We start from the raw sequence: 14,453 nt of genomic DNA on the forward strand, positions 1-14,453 counted from the left end.
TGTAGTTTAGTACTTATCTGTAGACCCCCTTTGCTTAGGTTAGGGGGAAGTTCTTGAGGATGAGAGGGGGCAGTGTAAGTGGAAACATCCCTGCCCTTTCAAAATGAGTCTGGTATTCATCCCAAAGTGGTAGCCTGACCTGTACCCCACCATCTCCATCCCCACAAGCTCCACCAGATGGCCGGAGTTGGATTTCCATCCAGACAGTCTAAGCAAAGATAGGTCAGTCGGGCGCTAGCTTAGTGCTTCCTTGTTACGGATCTCAGACAGGCGGGGAAGGATAAAAAGCATCAGCTGGTGGCAGGTTTACTGAGGCCGACTAGTAAAGCAGACAGTTTGTGACTTTTATGTCAAGCCCTCTCTTCTGGACTGTACAAGCTGTGTAACACTGGGAGCAGAGCATGAAACAGAATCAATTCCCCCCCCTTCCCCCTACAGTGTACAAATCCAGTGTTAAAGTACAGCAGTTGAAAAAAGAAAAGGCTAAATTTGTCATGCTTTCCTCCTGACTGACTCCTGCCCTCTCCTGCCACCTGGAATCCAGGATCCATCCACATTACAAACCTAAATCCACTTAAAAGCTGAGGTTGCAGTTTTCTTGTTCTGAGAGCGCTCAGTTTGAGATCTTTTGTCCCCCCCCCCTTCACAGAACTCTCATTCCCAGAATTCCTTCACAGGGGAAAGGTCGTAGTTCAGTGACAGAGCATCTGCTTTGAATTCCATCCCACAATACATTCTTTCTTGTTTTGTTGCACTCTGATATAGGCTGTAGGGCCCCTCTTGGCCTGGAGACAGCACCTGCTCCTTTAACAGTTCCAAGGTGCACTAATTGACATTACTTAATAAAGGCTCACTGGTCAAATAGCCGCATTTTCTGAGCATACAGAGAGTAGCACTGGAATACATCTGGACTAAGGGCTTATACAGAAATCGTTTCCCCAAGCCAAGCCTTCACTAATTGTCCTTCAGACAACACACAGACAGGCACAGTGCAAAGCCTTTCTCTCAACTCCCATTGGAGTTCTCTCACCCCTTGAGCCCATCTTTCTTCCTGGAACATCAGTGTTGGTAGCTGCACCAGAAATTTCACATTCCACCTGATCCTGCAGACCTCCTGCACACATTCTTAAACCAGCGGGTGTCTTCTTACCTCCTCCTGGATCTCAGCCTTCCTTTGGTGGCAAGCAAAGAAGAACTCTCTCCTAAGAGGCGCAGGGGCATGTGAATTGTCTGTTATCTTCTTTAGGCAAACAAAGGTGCTCATCCTACAAAAATGAAGGAGGAGGGTTGAGGCAATTGAAAGGATTGTGAAACACACCCTCATCACCAGATCTCCTCCCGTGGTTCATTATGCAGTTGTCCTAAGCCTTTGGGAAGTAGATAGTTGAGCTGTTAACTGCAGGCTTGGCCTGCTTACAATGAGGACAGCTTGGAGCTACTGGCATCTTTAAGATATTAATTCCACCTTTGAAGTTCTCACTGTGAGGGGCCCTGCAAAGAGTGGCATGTATGAGCTTCTCAAGAACTTGCCCATGCCATAGTTGCACTGGGCATTGCAAGGATGCAGTCCAAGTGTTAGCATGCCCCTGGCCCTGCAGCTGGTTGTTTTTTTTCCTAAGCAAAGAATAAATGTCCTAAGAGATGAACACCAGGCAAGGGTTGTTGATGCCTGCAGAAACAGATCTCTGCAGCACCTGGCTTTTCTGACCTGTTCCAGCATGGAAAGAGCCTGGGGTTCCCTTTTCCTGCCAGTGCCAAATGCTAGCTGGCATCACCTGGGATTTGTGGGCGGAAGAAAATAGATGCCTCGAGAGATAGGGCCATAGTTCCCAGCTGATGTGTCCCTTTTGTTTTAAGATGTCTTGGCATCCCACCTCACATATAAGGAGGTTCAGCAGAGATGATTCTTGAAGCTGGTTCCCATCAAGATGCTGCCAGGTTTCAACTCACTTTGGAAATTGTTGTCCACCCCATTAAACTATTTTAGAACATTGCATAGCCGATGCCACCACTTTTCACTTCTCAGGAGACAAGAACTTTGTTCAGCTTAGTTCTAGGATGATCTATGAGGTCTCAGCTTCTTCAGAAAGAAATGCCATTCTGACTGTCTTTTAGTAGCACCTCTCTCTCTCTCAGGGGACATGGGTGTCACTGTGGGTTAAACCACAGAGCCTAGGACTTGCCGATCAGAAGGTTGGTGGTTCGAATCCCCGCGACGGGGTGAGCTCCTGTTGCTCGGTCCCTGCTCCTGCCAACCTAGCAGTTTGAAAGCACGTCAAAGTGCAAGTAGATAAATAGGTACCGCTCTGGCAGGAAGGTAAACGGCGTTTCCATGTGCTGCTCTGGTTTGCCAGAAGCGGCTTAGTCATGCTGGCCACATGACCTGGAAGCTGTACACCGGCTCCCTGGCCAATAAAGCAAGATGAGCGCCGCAACCCCAGAGTCGGCCACGACTGGACCTAATGGTCAGGGGTCCCTTTACCTTTACCTTTACTCTCTCTCTCAGCATGAAACCACTTGGAACAACTTTTTGATTCATGGCTCTGGACTTACTTTCCCAAACTTTTATAATAACCTCCAGTAAGAACATAAGACTGCAAGAAGAACCTTCTGGCATCAGGCCAGCATCCTGTTTCCACCATGGCCAACCAGATGCCTCTGAAAAGCCCATATGCAGACATGAATGCAATAACACTATTCCCATGCAAATTACCCAGCAGCTAGAATCTGATGTTGAAGTAGTATACAGCCCTTATGAATAGCAGCCACTGATAAGCCTTCTCCTCCATGGATTGGTCTAACTCCCTTTCAGTGTCATTCAAGGTGGGCTGTGGCAGCAAATTCCATAGTTTAGCTATGCACTGTGTGAAGAAATACTTCCCTTTGTCATTTCCCAGTCTCTTACCGATTGGCTTCACTGGGTGATTCTAGGCTGTGTATACACCATACATTTAAACACACACACCTCAAAGAATACTGGGAACTGTAGTTCACACCCCGCAGAGCTACAATTCTCAGCACCCTTTAAAAAACTACAGTTCCCAGGATTCTTTGAAGGGTTGTGTGTTTGACTGTGCTTTCTATGTGTGGTGTGCACACAGACTCGGAGAGGAAGAAAAACTCTCTATCCAGTTTCTCCACACAACACACATGCATATCTTTCTTTACTTCTATAATCTCCACCACGCACTCTTGCTAAAAAGGCCCCCAACACTGTAAACGCTGTTCCTCGCGGCGGCGTTACTGCAGCCCCTGGTTATTCTTCTTGCCCTTTCCTGCTATTCAGAAGAAAGTATTTGATGAAAACGAGTTTTAGGATTTGCACAAATAGCCTAAACTAGCACAAAGGCTTCGGATGTTCTGCATTGCCCTAATCTGAGAATATGCACTGGTTAGACTAGAAACAACACATTGTCCTTTCCAACTCAGAGCCCTATTTCACACCCAGTTGCATAAATCTAAGCATAAATCTTGTTTAAGGCATGAGAATAATCTGGCGAGGGAGTCTCAAACAGAGAGGCATAAGCAGAGCCTCTTGAACCCCAAGGCAATGCATGCTGAAACTTAAACAAAGAAATGTTTATTTAAGAAGAAAGAAGCGTTATAGTCATTGGCCTCATAGAGAGAAAAAGCAGCATAGAACTTGCATGCCTTTATTGTGCTCAACTGACTCCTGCACACTGCCGGGTTGCCTGGCCTAGTGGGAGGGGCATGACCTGCGACCCCCAGCTGCGCTCCGTGATGGAATCCATATGAAAAAAATAGAATGCAACACCAACAGAGCCGTCTTTCCTATTGGGTTTACTGGCGCGTTGTGCCAGGGCGCTGGCCTCTCAGGGGCACCCCAGTGAGTAGGGGAGCTGTGCGGCTTTGCTGGCGGCCTCCCCTTTCCCTGCATGCCCGTCAGCTGTGCCCTGTCAAGCTGGCGGGCGTGCAGCTTGCCTCCTGTGATGGCCTGGGACTCGGGCTTGGACTCGGAACCAAAGGAATCTCAGTCCGCACCGGATCCTCTGCCTCAGGTGGCATCTGAACCAAGTCTGGGCCTGATTCTGAAGAGCCCCTGTCTGCACAGGTTCCCCTGCAACAAGCTCCAGCTGGGCCGAGTCAGGGGCTTGAGCCTGCCCTGGCTCCAGATGTGGGAATTACCTCGTTGCCCTCTGCAGGGCAATCACGTGCAGCTGCTCCACTACCAGTTGGGTCAGGAGAGGCTGAGGTGGCCTCTGAGTCTAGTAACCCACCGACATCACCCAAGCTGCAGAGACTCAGGTCTGAGAGAAGGAGAGACCTGAGTACTCGCAGGAGGAGTGCTTGCCTTCAGGCGAGACAGGGAGGTGAGTCACCGGGGGATCAGGACTGGCCATTACCCCGCCCAGGTTATGGGAGCAACATTGCTGTATGCTAGATCCTGCCTGAGATCCTGTGCTTGACCTAGCCTGGTTTCCTGCCTTGTGTCTTGCCTTGGCCCTGTTGGACTGACTCCTTGCAGAATCCTTGGATTCGGGACCAGACCTGGACCACGTTGCTCAGGTTAACCCTCGGGCCCAGCACACCTCCCAAGCCTTTGCGGGAGGAGAGCAATCCCCGCTTGGAAGCTGTGCCCCGCCAACCAAATGGCTGGCGGGCATGCAGCTTCCTTCCCAAGCCTCCGCGGGAGGAGAGTGATCCCCACAGAGGCTTGGGAAAAGGTCGACAACTCTGGGAAAGGGATGGGCGCCAGAGGGATCTTTGAACCACGGTGCCGGATATGCTCAAGATGGCCCTAAACACCAATGTGCATTTGGCAGGATGTTCCACACCCTTGCCTGTGTTAAAGGAAAAAGTCATGCAAGCAGGAAAAGTGACAGATAAGTCCACAAGAAGAGCCCTGCTGGATCCGGCAAGCGGCCCATTTAGTCCAGCATTCGGTTCTCAAAAGTGGACACATTTGGTTCTCAAAAGTGGACAGATGCTTGCAGGAAACCTGCAAGCAGGACCTGAGCAAAGGATCACTCTTCCCTCCTGTAGTTTCTAGCAACTGGCATTCAGAAGCATTACTGCCTCTGACTATGGATGAAGGTTCAGGTGGAAGGGGAGAGAAAGATGCTATTTAGGTGCCATCGAAATATTGGTGACAATATGAGATGCCATGGGAGGGACTTGACGACAAGGGGGCACAGGGCCAAGAGCAGAGCTCTAGAAGTGGAAGACCTGGGGCAACAGAGGGGAAGAGCAAACCAGGAGCTCCCATTGACCAGCCTTGCAGGTATGATCCAAAGGGTAGAAAGAAAACAAGTTGAAGGAAGATGCACTGAAGAAGCCATGGAGACAATGAATAAATAACACAAGGCTGGGGGGGAGGTAGGAGCAGCCAGCAGGGAGGGGAGCTGCCACAGACCAGGCCCCCTGGCAGCAGTGTCCCTGTTTTGTATACCAGGACGTTGCAGGGCAGGGTGGTGGCAAGGGCAGGGTGGTTTGGGCACACCAGCCGAGCCAATCCAGCACTCCCAGCCGTGTGTATGCCCTGGCTTGGCATTGCCCACACAATAGCACTCATCCATGCCACTAGCCTCAAACAACCCATTGATAGCATTTTATACAGTGGGCTTGCCGATCAGAAGGTTGGTGGTTCGAATCCCCGTGACGGAATGAGCTCCCATTGCTCTGTCCCAGCTCCTGCCAACCTAGCAGTTCAAAAGCATGCCAGTGCAAGTAGATAAATAGGTACCGCTGTGGTACCCTGCCATTTGATCCAGATTATAATGACCTCATATCCTCCAGTTGTCCTTATTTTCCAGATAGTTACTCCTCTTTTCCTTTGCTTGTCTGGGTAGCATTGTGCTATTGCCAGTGCAAGGAGATAAATAGGTACTGCTGTGGCTGGAAGGTAAACAGCATTTCCTTGTACTCTGGCACTCGTCACAGTGTCCTGTTGCGCCACAAGCAGTTTAGTCATGCTGGCCACATGACCTGGAAAGCTGTCTGTGGAAAAACACCGGCTCACTCAGTATGAAAAGTGAGATGAACACTGCACCCCATACTCACCTTTGACTGGACTTAATCATCCAGGGGTCCTTTACTTTTACGTTTTACAGTGCCTACTAAGGAGTAAAGTTTGATGAAGAGGGGCCTTGCAGTTGCTGTAGTCCTGATTGTTAAATTAATGGAATCTGCTATAGATTCTCTTTCCCCACCATATAACAGACAACGTGGCCCTGATGCATCTCCCTGCCTCCATGGCCTCTTCTGCCATAGAGCTGGACTGAAGTTTGGCACCAAGCAAAAGCAAGAGGAGCAGACTCATTGGGACCTCTAGTGTCCAGAGAACAAATAGCAAAGATTACACACACACACACACACACACACACACACACACACACACACACACACCGTGCCCCCCCCCCCCCGGCTATCTATCTACAAACCTCAGTAACCTGTAGTGGTAAGATCCAGTTTGTCTGACCAAGGAATGAGCTAGCTGTCTCATTGATATTAACTTCATGAAACATACAAACACACCCCTCACCCCCTGCACACTTATGCATGCAATTTCTAGAATTTCACCACTAGGAAGAATCTAAAATAACATCATCTTAATTGCCATTTTGCATTTAATCATTTGTGCAAAGAATACTCTGAAATACACAACGGCCATATTGCTTTCATCTCACAGCTAAAAAAAGGGCACTTTGATGCGGAGGATAGCATAGCGAAATCTCCTCTTCTGTGATTCAGAGGAGGAGCAGGACCTTACTATGGGCCCCAACTTAGAGTAGGGTTGCAAGTGGTTCACATGTCCTGATAGGACCCCTAACCCAGCTCCAGACCGTCCACTATCACCCCCAGGACCCTAGTCTGTTTTTGAGCTGAATCCCAAGTGCTGGTTTACGGCTTAGGACCAGCCTATGTGGAGAGCTGCCTGTCTCCACCTTTGCCTACCTGTACATTAAGGTCTTAAATGGAGGTGCTCCTGCAGGGACCCCTTTCCACCTCAGGTGTGGAAGGTGCCTACCAAGATAGAGGGCCTTCTCAGTGGTGGCACCCTGGTTGCAGGATGCTCTTCGCAGTGAGATTTTTATTGCCCTTTGGTGCCAGGAAAAAAACTTTTTTTTATTTTCCTGAGATCTTAAGATACCATTTTAATCCCGCTGACTCTTCTGTGTTGCTTTTATGATTTTGTGACTTGCGAGAGTGTAGTAGTTACTGTTTAATTCTTTTAGTCAACTGCCCTTGGGAATATGATGGAAGGGCAGAATAAATTATTTAAATTAATCAGTTCAAGTAGGCCCTGCTTAACATCAGACATCTTCCTGACAGTGTTGCTCCCAGTGCCCAGTGCCATAAACAGGATGGTCCAAAAGTGGCGTGCCACAGTGCCACCTTGTGGGCATATGTGTCCTAGATTAGGCGTGGAAGTGATAGCTGAGCAACGGTTTGCAGGGTTGGAAAGAACAGGCTTCTTCCTTCTTTTTTTGCATTAATAAAATATGTAGACTTTAAGGACTTGCACAAATCCCCAGTTCAGTAATTTATCAGCCTTGACTTGCAATGAAACCTGGTCCAATTCACATTCAGTTTGCTTGCAATTTGTAGATTCAGTTTGGTCCTATTTGTGAGATAACAGCATTTGTGAGATTTTCACTGGTGGCCTTTTGCTAGGATCACATTTATTTACTTTTTACATTTTTGAGCTATTTTAGGGAAATCCGCAAAAACGACACTGTCAACATGGGTTGCCATAAGTCCAGATTTCCCCAGACATTTTTTTAAATTATTATTATTATTATTATTATTATTATTATTATTATTATTATTATTATTATTATTATTATTATTTATTATTATTATTATTATTATTATTATTATTATTATTATTATTATTATTATTTATTATTATTATTATTATTATTATTATTATTATTATTATTATTATTTGTTGTTGTTGTTGTTGTTGTTGTTGTTGTTGTTGTTGTTGTTGTTACCAATTTCTGTCCAGACACTGCTTCTGACTGTGGTATTCCGGGTATGTCTGGGGAATTCAGGATGTATGGCTACCCTAATTAGCAAACTTTTGCTATGTCCTGAACAGAAGCCTGATCCACAGAAATTTAGCATATTTACATTCACCCCATGTACTTCTGATGATGGAGGGTTGCACTGCAAAACTAGTCTCTGTGCTTGAGCAGGCTAATATAGGAGGATGCAGTTCTTAAGATATCCTTGTCCTATGCTGCTGAGGGCTTTAAAGATGATGATGATGATGATGATATCAAGCCCAACACCTTGAATTGGTACAAAACATGGAACAGAAACAAATGAAAGTAACATAATCCTGGAGTTGTATCAAGGCTCCAGATAACTACTTACCAGCCACATTTTGTACTAATTGTTGTTTCTGAACTGTGTTCAAAAGCAGCCCCATGTAGAGTGCAGTAAATTAATCTAATTTGGATGTAATTAAGGCATGGGCCCTCTGTGGTTATGGCCTTGCCTAGCATATCACCAGTTAAACCTATGACAGTGTGAGTTTTAAATACATTGAGTTTTCTGTTGTCATTTTTTGTGGGAAAGTTCTCCTGCAATTGGCAAGAGAGGGCAAACAGCGCTTCACTGTGGTAGGAGTGGCAGTGACACAGTCAACAAGTCCCGGCCACAGCAAACATGAACTACAGTGTGTCTCGGAGCAACACAGAAGGTGGCTTGAACTCTGAAGAGACAGTGCTGTTGGTGAAGAACAGTGCATTCTGGAAAAAGGAAGGGTAACTCTGTGCTAACCAGCTTTGCTCTGGAGTCAAGAATCGTGGGGAGTGTGTGACTCAGATCAGACTGGCCCAACCTGCTTCCAGGAGAAAGAGAAGGCACCAGAGGCCTCATGCAAACACTCACAGTCATGAGACCCAGGGCAAGGCTGTGATGTTCTTAAATGCAGTCCAGCCTGAATCAGCTTCGATCACTACTTGCTCAGAGATGTTGTCTCCTTGAGAGGGTGGAATCCACAAAGAAACATTGCTGCCTTGGCCTGGGCAAATGACAAAGCGATGCAGCCTGTGTTATGTAATTTAGAGTTGTATAATCAACCTAGATGGACCTTGTCTTCTGTATCTCAATTAGCCAACACAGCTGTGATTTGAAAGCCAAATGAGAGGGATGGTACCCAGGTGGGAAGAATGGTGCAGGACAAAGAAAGATTTCGTAAGGTGTAGAAAGTCACCTGGAAGCAGCTGCAGCAGCAGGTGTTTCGGGGAACTGATACCTATACTTCTCTGGTCCTGTGGGGAAGATTGAAGCATGAATCTCAAAGCCTCAAAGCCAATGGCTGGGGAAACCTAGCCAGATGGGTGGGGTATAAATAATAAAATTACTACTACTACTACTACTACTACTATTAATGTATGGGGCCTCCAGTAGAACTGAGGCAGCCCCAAATATGCAAGCTCACTGGCTCTCCACGCTAGGCATATGAGGCAAGTAGATCACCCTTGCATTCCTAACTGCAACAAAGGTTACCAGTTTCAAAGTGTCCCAAGAGTCCAAGGACTCTAGGATGAGCCAACCCTCAACTGCCCTCTGAATCATCCCATACATTTCCCCAAAGTTATCTGGGACCAGCCGCTGTCTAAGACAGGATTCTTGGCTAAGTGGGCTGTTGCCCTAATTTCGTAGGCACTTGAATGATGATCTTGGTTGACAGGAGAGGCAGATCCTGCCGGTTAGGAACATTCCAGGGTATGGTCTGAAGGCAAACGCAAGAGACATCCTGGGAACTACATGGCACACTGCCTTCCATTCTGTTATGGAAGAAAGGCAGGATATAAATAAAATTTGCTAGCAAGTAGTGTATTACGTGTGCATGCATTACAGCCACTCCTCTCCCTCCTCTCAGGATCCATTCCCTCCTCCAGCCTCACCTGTCAGGAATCTCTGCCATTTACCCTATACACGCTGTTCTCTAGCAGTGGGTTCCTGTCTGAAATGACAGAAGGCTTTTGAATTATTATATGTAGGTAGAATTGGAAGCTGGTAGCTGAAATGTAACTGCACAATAAGGTTGGGGAGCTTTTACCAGCCCAAGGGATGTAATTTTAGCATTTCATTTTAACTAAATGTTTTGGGGTGGTTTTTTATAATGATGATGGTGATGATTTTACTTAAATTTTATGCAGCTCCTTTTTATGTTTGTCTTAGATTTTGCTTAGAGATCTTTTGGTTCTAGTGAGTGAGATTGTGTGTGTGTAATTGTCCTTCTGCCACCTGAGAAGGATCCCAATGGTCTCATAATAATGCAACTAAACGCTGGGCTACTTTGATTTCCACAGAACCTTCTGTCAGTATCTAAACCTGTTTGGCTGACTCAGTTGTATCTCTCAAGTTCCCAAATAAGTTGACTAGAGAAGAGGCAGAGTGTATGTATTTATACTCCCGGAGAATGGGGACACTACCCACCCTAGCCTGCAGCAAGGAGGTGCCCACTTGATCTGCCCAAATGTCTCTGTTCCCATTGTTGCTAGAAGTAGCAGGAGCTGATGGGCCTGTTTAGCTGGAGTCTATAAATAAATATGGTGGTGAGCTCATAGTTTCATTTTGGCCCAGTTCTCACTGAGGGTGTAAATCCTGAATCAGGACTGTACCACTTTGGACTGCAAGTGAGGTTCACATGATTACATGTTCCCCAGCAAACAAACAAACAAGCAAACCATGCACATGGAAAATTGGCACACCCTAGTCCAGACTGCTCCCCATCATGCTGGTTTTCTATGAAGCAGATTATATGGGATATAGAAACACAGGAAACTGCCTTATAATGAATCAGGCCACTGGTCCACTTATCTCAGCATGGTCTATCCCAGTGTTTTTTTTCTGAGGAGACACAAGGGAACGCATACCCCTAAGCAGTTTGTGAATCCAAATTTGGCCTCATTGAGGGATAGTATTTCAATATGAGTAGGAAAATGAGAGTACCCCTAACGTTTTTTAAAGAAAAAAACCACTGGTCTACCCAGATTGGCAGTGGTTTTCCAGGGTTCCAGGCAGGGATCTTCTTCCAGCACTACTTGAAGGTGTCAGGGAATGAACTGGGGACCTTCTGACTGTAGAGCAGATGTTCTACCACTGAGTTATGGCCCTTCTCCTTCCATGACTGGATACAGTGGCGTAGCGTGGGTTGTCAGCACCCGGGGCAAGGCAAGTAATTTGCGCCCCCTAACCCGTGGATTTGCGCCCCCTAACCCGTGGATTTGCCCTAACCAAAGATGTTGCGCCCAGTGCGGCCGGCCCCCCTGCACCCCCCATGCTACGCCACTGACTGGATACCCTGCTATTGTGTAGGTATTGTATATCCAGCCACCTGTTTTCCCCAGTAGAGCAAATAGCAGCTTGGGAGGTGCAGATTAGAAAGGGGAAATGACCCAAGAGAAGGATTGAAGTCCCCTCCCACATGTTATGATGCTGTCAGCGACTCCCAGCCTAGAAAATTATAATGACAAGGAAAAATTTCTTACAGTCCTTTTTTATTTCAATCTTTACAGAGAGAGGCTATAGAACCCAGCCTCTTGGATAATGGCATTGTCCCGAGTGAATCTCCACCCCCCCTATCTCTCCCATTTCCTCTTTCGTCATCCTCATCATCTCCTCTATGGGTGCTGCTAAGTGCCCTCTGTCTTTGAGCCCTTTGCTCTCCTACTTTTAAGGCTCTCTGGGTTCTGGGAGATGGAGGGTCTGGAATGCTTTCTAATGACAACGTGTCAGCCAGGTGTTGCTCTGGCTCTCCCATGATTTCCCCACTTTCCCCCTCATCTCCCTCTGAGCTGCGACATCCCTCAAGACCCTCTTGTAAATCTATACTGTCTTCCTCCTTCCTGGAAGGGTCAGGGTGCCCAGTTCCTGACACTGCTTCTTCTCTCAAAACTGGAGCTCCTTCATGGGTGCTTCCAACAAAAAGATGAGACGATCCGCTGGCCAATTCCATGTGGGTCATGCAGTTTGACCCAAGGAGGAGGGTTGTTTATTCATGGTGGAATATTCCATGCTTCAAACTGTAATTCTGGAGAGTACAGAGACACAGGCTCACAGCCTCTGAGAGAAGGAATAACCCACAGAGAACGAAATGTATCCAAATCATCAGGCAGGAATGCTTGAGTACCACATTTGTAAAATGACTCAGAATGATGTGTCTTATTTGTGTCCTTCAAATACACATTATTTGGGACTTAGGTGGACTATGGTGGGTTCCATTTGTTGTTGGGTGGCCAGTGACCTAACTGTGGAGGGTGCAGGAAATCTGGCATTAGGCTTCAATTAGCTGCAAATCCTGACATGCTGCTTTCCTTCTCTGTGCTTTAAGTTTCCAGGAAACTAAATGGGGTCAAGGATGACGAAGTTATCTCTTTATTCCAGTACCTTCTGGGAGGCTGGAATGCTAAGAGTATTAAGGCACAGCCCTTGCTGGACTGTACCACTTCCGATTGCAGGTCAAAGATTGCTTGTTGAATTGTCCCTCAGAACAAAAGCTCCCTGTACATAGAAGATTAGTAGGTCAGAGGTGAATGAGTTTATGCTAGCCTTCTCCAGGGCCTGATAGTTTTCAACATGCAGGTTTTTGTGTTGGGACACATTTAAACATTTTTTAAAAAATAATAATTCTATGCCACTTTCCTCCAATGAGCTCAAGATGGTGGTATTGGCTCTCCCCGCTTTCCATTTTACCTTCACAACAACCTTGTGAGGTAGGTCAGGCCTGAGAGATGGTGACTAGACCAAGGTCACACAGTGAGCTTCATGGCTGAGTGGGGATTTGAACCCTGGTCTCCCAGGTCCTATCCCACCATCTCCCACCTGCCATCTGAAGTGGGGCAGTCTAGCAACAGTCTAGCAAAGATCTGCTGTCCTGGAAGCTTCTCGCCCAAAGCAGCTCCCTTTGTAGTCACCTTGGGCTTTTTACAGTGGGGGTTGTTGGTCTGCCAAAGCAACAGCCTCCCCATGATGCAGGATCCCAAACTAGCCTAGAACAGATACAATGATCCCCATGTGACTAAGTTTCATCATTTTGTGAGCCTCCCCCAGAAGGTACCAGAACATGATGGAAAGCGACTGCGGAAGAGTCACAACATGATCACCATAAGCCACAAAGTGAGTACTTTCAAAAGCATTAGTACAGGGACAAGCATTTTTTCAGCATGGGAAGGTTATTCTTCCTTACTGTCCTGTGGCAACAATGATGTGTGTCGCAACCCGACTTAGGTCCAATGGAGTCTTTCAGAACAGCTGGAGAGAAGCTCCTGAAGTACAGTGGTACCTCGGGTTAAGAACTTAATTTGTTCCGGAGGTCCGTTCTTAACCTGAAACTGTTCTTAACCTGAGGCACCACTTTAGCTAATGGGGCCTCCCGCTGCTGCCGCACTGCCAGAGCACGATTTCTGTTCTCATCCTGAAGCAAAGTTCTTAACCCGAGGTATTATTTCTGGGTTAGCGGAGTCTGTAACCTGAAGCGTCTGTAACCTGAAGCATCTGTAACACGAGGTACCACTGTATTGCCTCTGACCATGGTGGGTAAGTAAACACTGGGAGTGATCAATCACAGAAAATGAGGGAGTGAAAGAGCTTTATACAGGGCCCAGTGCATGATGCAGGTACCAGTCTATTTCACCAAGGGGGCTAGAAACAGCTTTGGGAAGAGGGCAATTTAGATCAGGAAAGCAGCACAAGGAAACGGTTAAACATCTCCACCAAAACCATTGCTTTGATCTAAATCAGAGCATCCTCCTTTCAATGGCTGCTTTAAAGTGAAAAGCAAAGTGTCTGGAGAATTGATAATAGACATGCTGCCTGTTCTGGCTCTAAGATGAGTAGAGAACCTTCTGTGAGGCACAGGGGGTAACTGTCCAGTGTGGAACAAAGGCCACCTGCCATTCGGCATAGTTCCTCCCTACACACACACACACACACACACACACACACACACTGAGCTTAGCAGTACCTGCAGGGTACAGAAGTCTTGTCTTCCTTCTATGATGTGAAATGTTTGCTAGAGATCCCGCTATTTACCAACCCTTTCTCATTCCCACACTGGGATACATTGCAGCGTGTGTGTCTGATAGGGAGTTGCTCTTTTCACAACACAGAATAGTATGCCAGGTGGTCTATGGTCTATGCCAGGTGGTCTATGGTCTATGTGTCTATTTGGACACAAAAGGCCGTTCAGCCCAGCAATGGCCTTCCTGGTAGTATTGCCACACTATCAGGACTTCCGAAGAAATGACTCAGAAATGGAAACACATTTATTTATTTAGAATACTTTTTACCCTGCTATTTGACCTGGATTATAATGAGCACATATCCTCCAGTTGTCCTTATTTTCCAGGGATAGTTCCTCCTCTTTTCCTTTGCTTGTCTGGGTAAAGGTAAAGGTAAAGGTACCCCTGCCCGTATGGGCCAGTCTTGACAGACTCTGGGGTTGTGCGCCCATCTCACTTAAGAGGCCA

The 14,453-nt window shown here is 46.8% G+C and overlaps 1 protein-coding gene and 1 long non-coding RNA gene across 5 annotated transcripts in view; both read right to left on the reverse strand.

Moving 5' to 3' along the window:
* Positions 1 to 1,305, reverse strand: part of NDEL1 (nudE neurodevelopment protein 1 like 1) — a 51,337-nt gene extending 50,032 nt beyond the window's left edge. For 2 of the 4 annotated variants that reach the window (XR_013835945.1, XM_079966149.1), the window contains exon 1: positions 1,151 to 1,305. Coding sequence is in view for 3 of the 4 variants with exons in the window: in XM_079966149.1 (XP_079822275.1) it covers positions 1,151 to 1,264 (114 nt within the window). In the remaining variant the exon portion in view is untranslated. The remainder of the gene's footprint in view (positions 1 to 1,150) is intronic. The other 2 variants (XM_079966151.1, XM_079966150.1) reach the window with 2 other exon arrangements.
* LOC307210430 overlaps positions 1 to 14,453 on the reverse strand; it is a 344,426-nt gene that overhangs the window by 57,519 nt on the left and 272,454 nt on the right. The window lies entirely within an intron of this gene.

Source organism: Podarcis cretensis (genome assembly GCF_951804945.1).
Source record: "Podarcis cretensis genome assembly, chromosome: 2".
Classification (NCBI taxonomy): domain Eukaryota; kingdom Metazoa; phylum Chordata; class Lepidosauria; order Squamata; family Lacertidae; genus Podarcis; species Podarcis cretensis.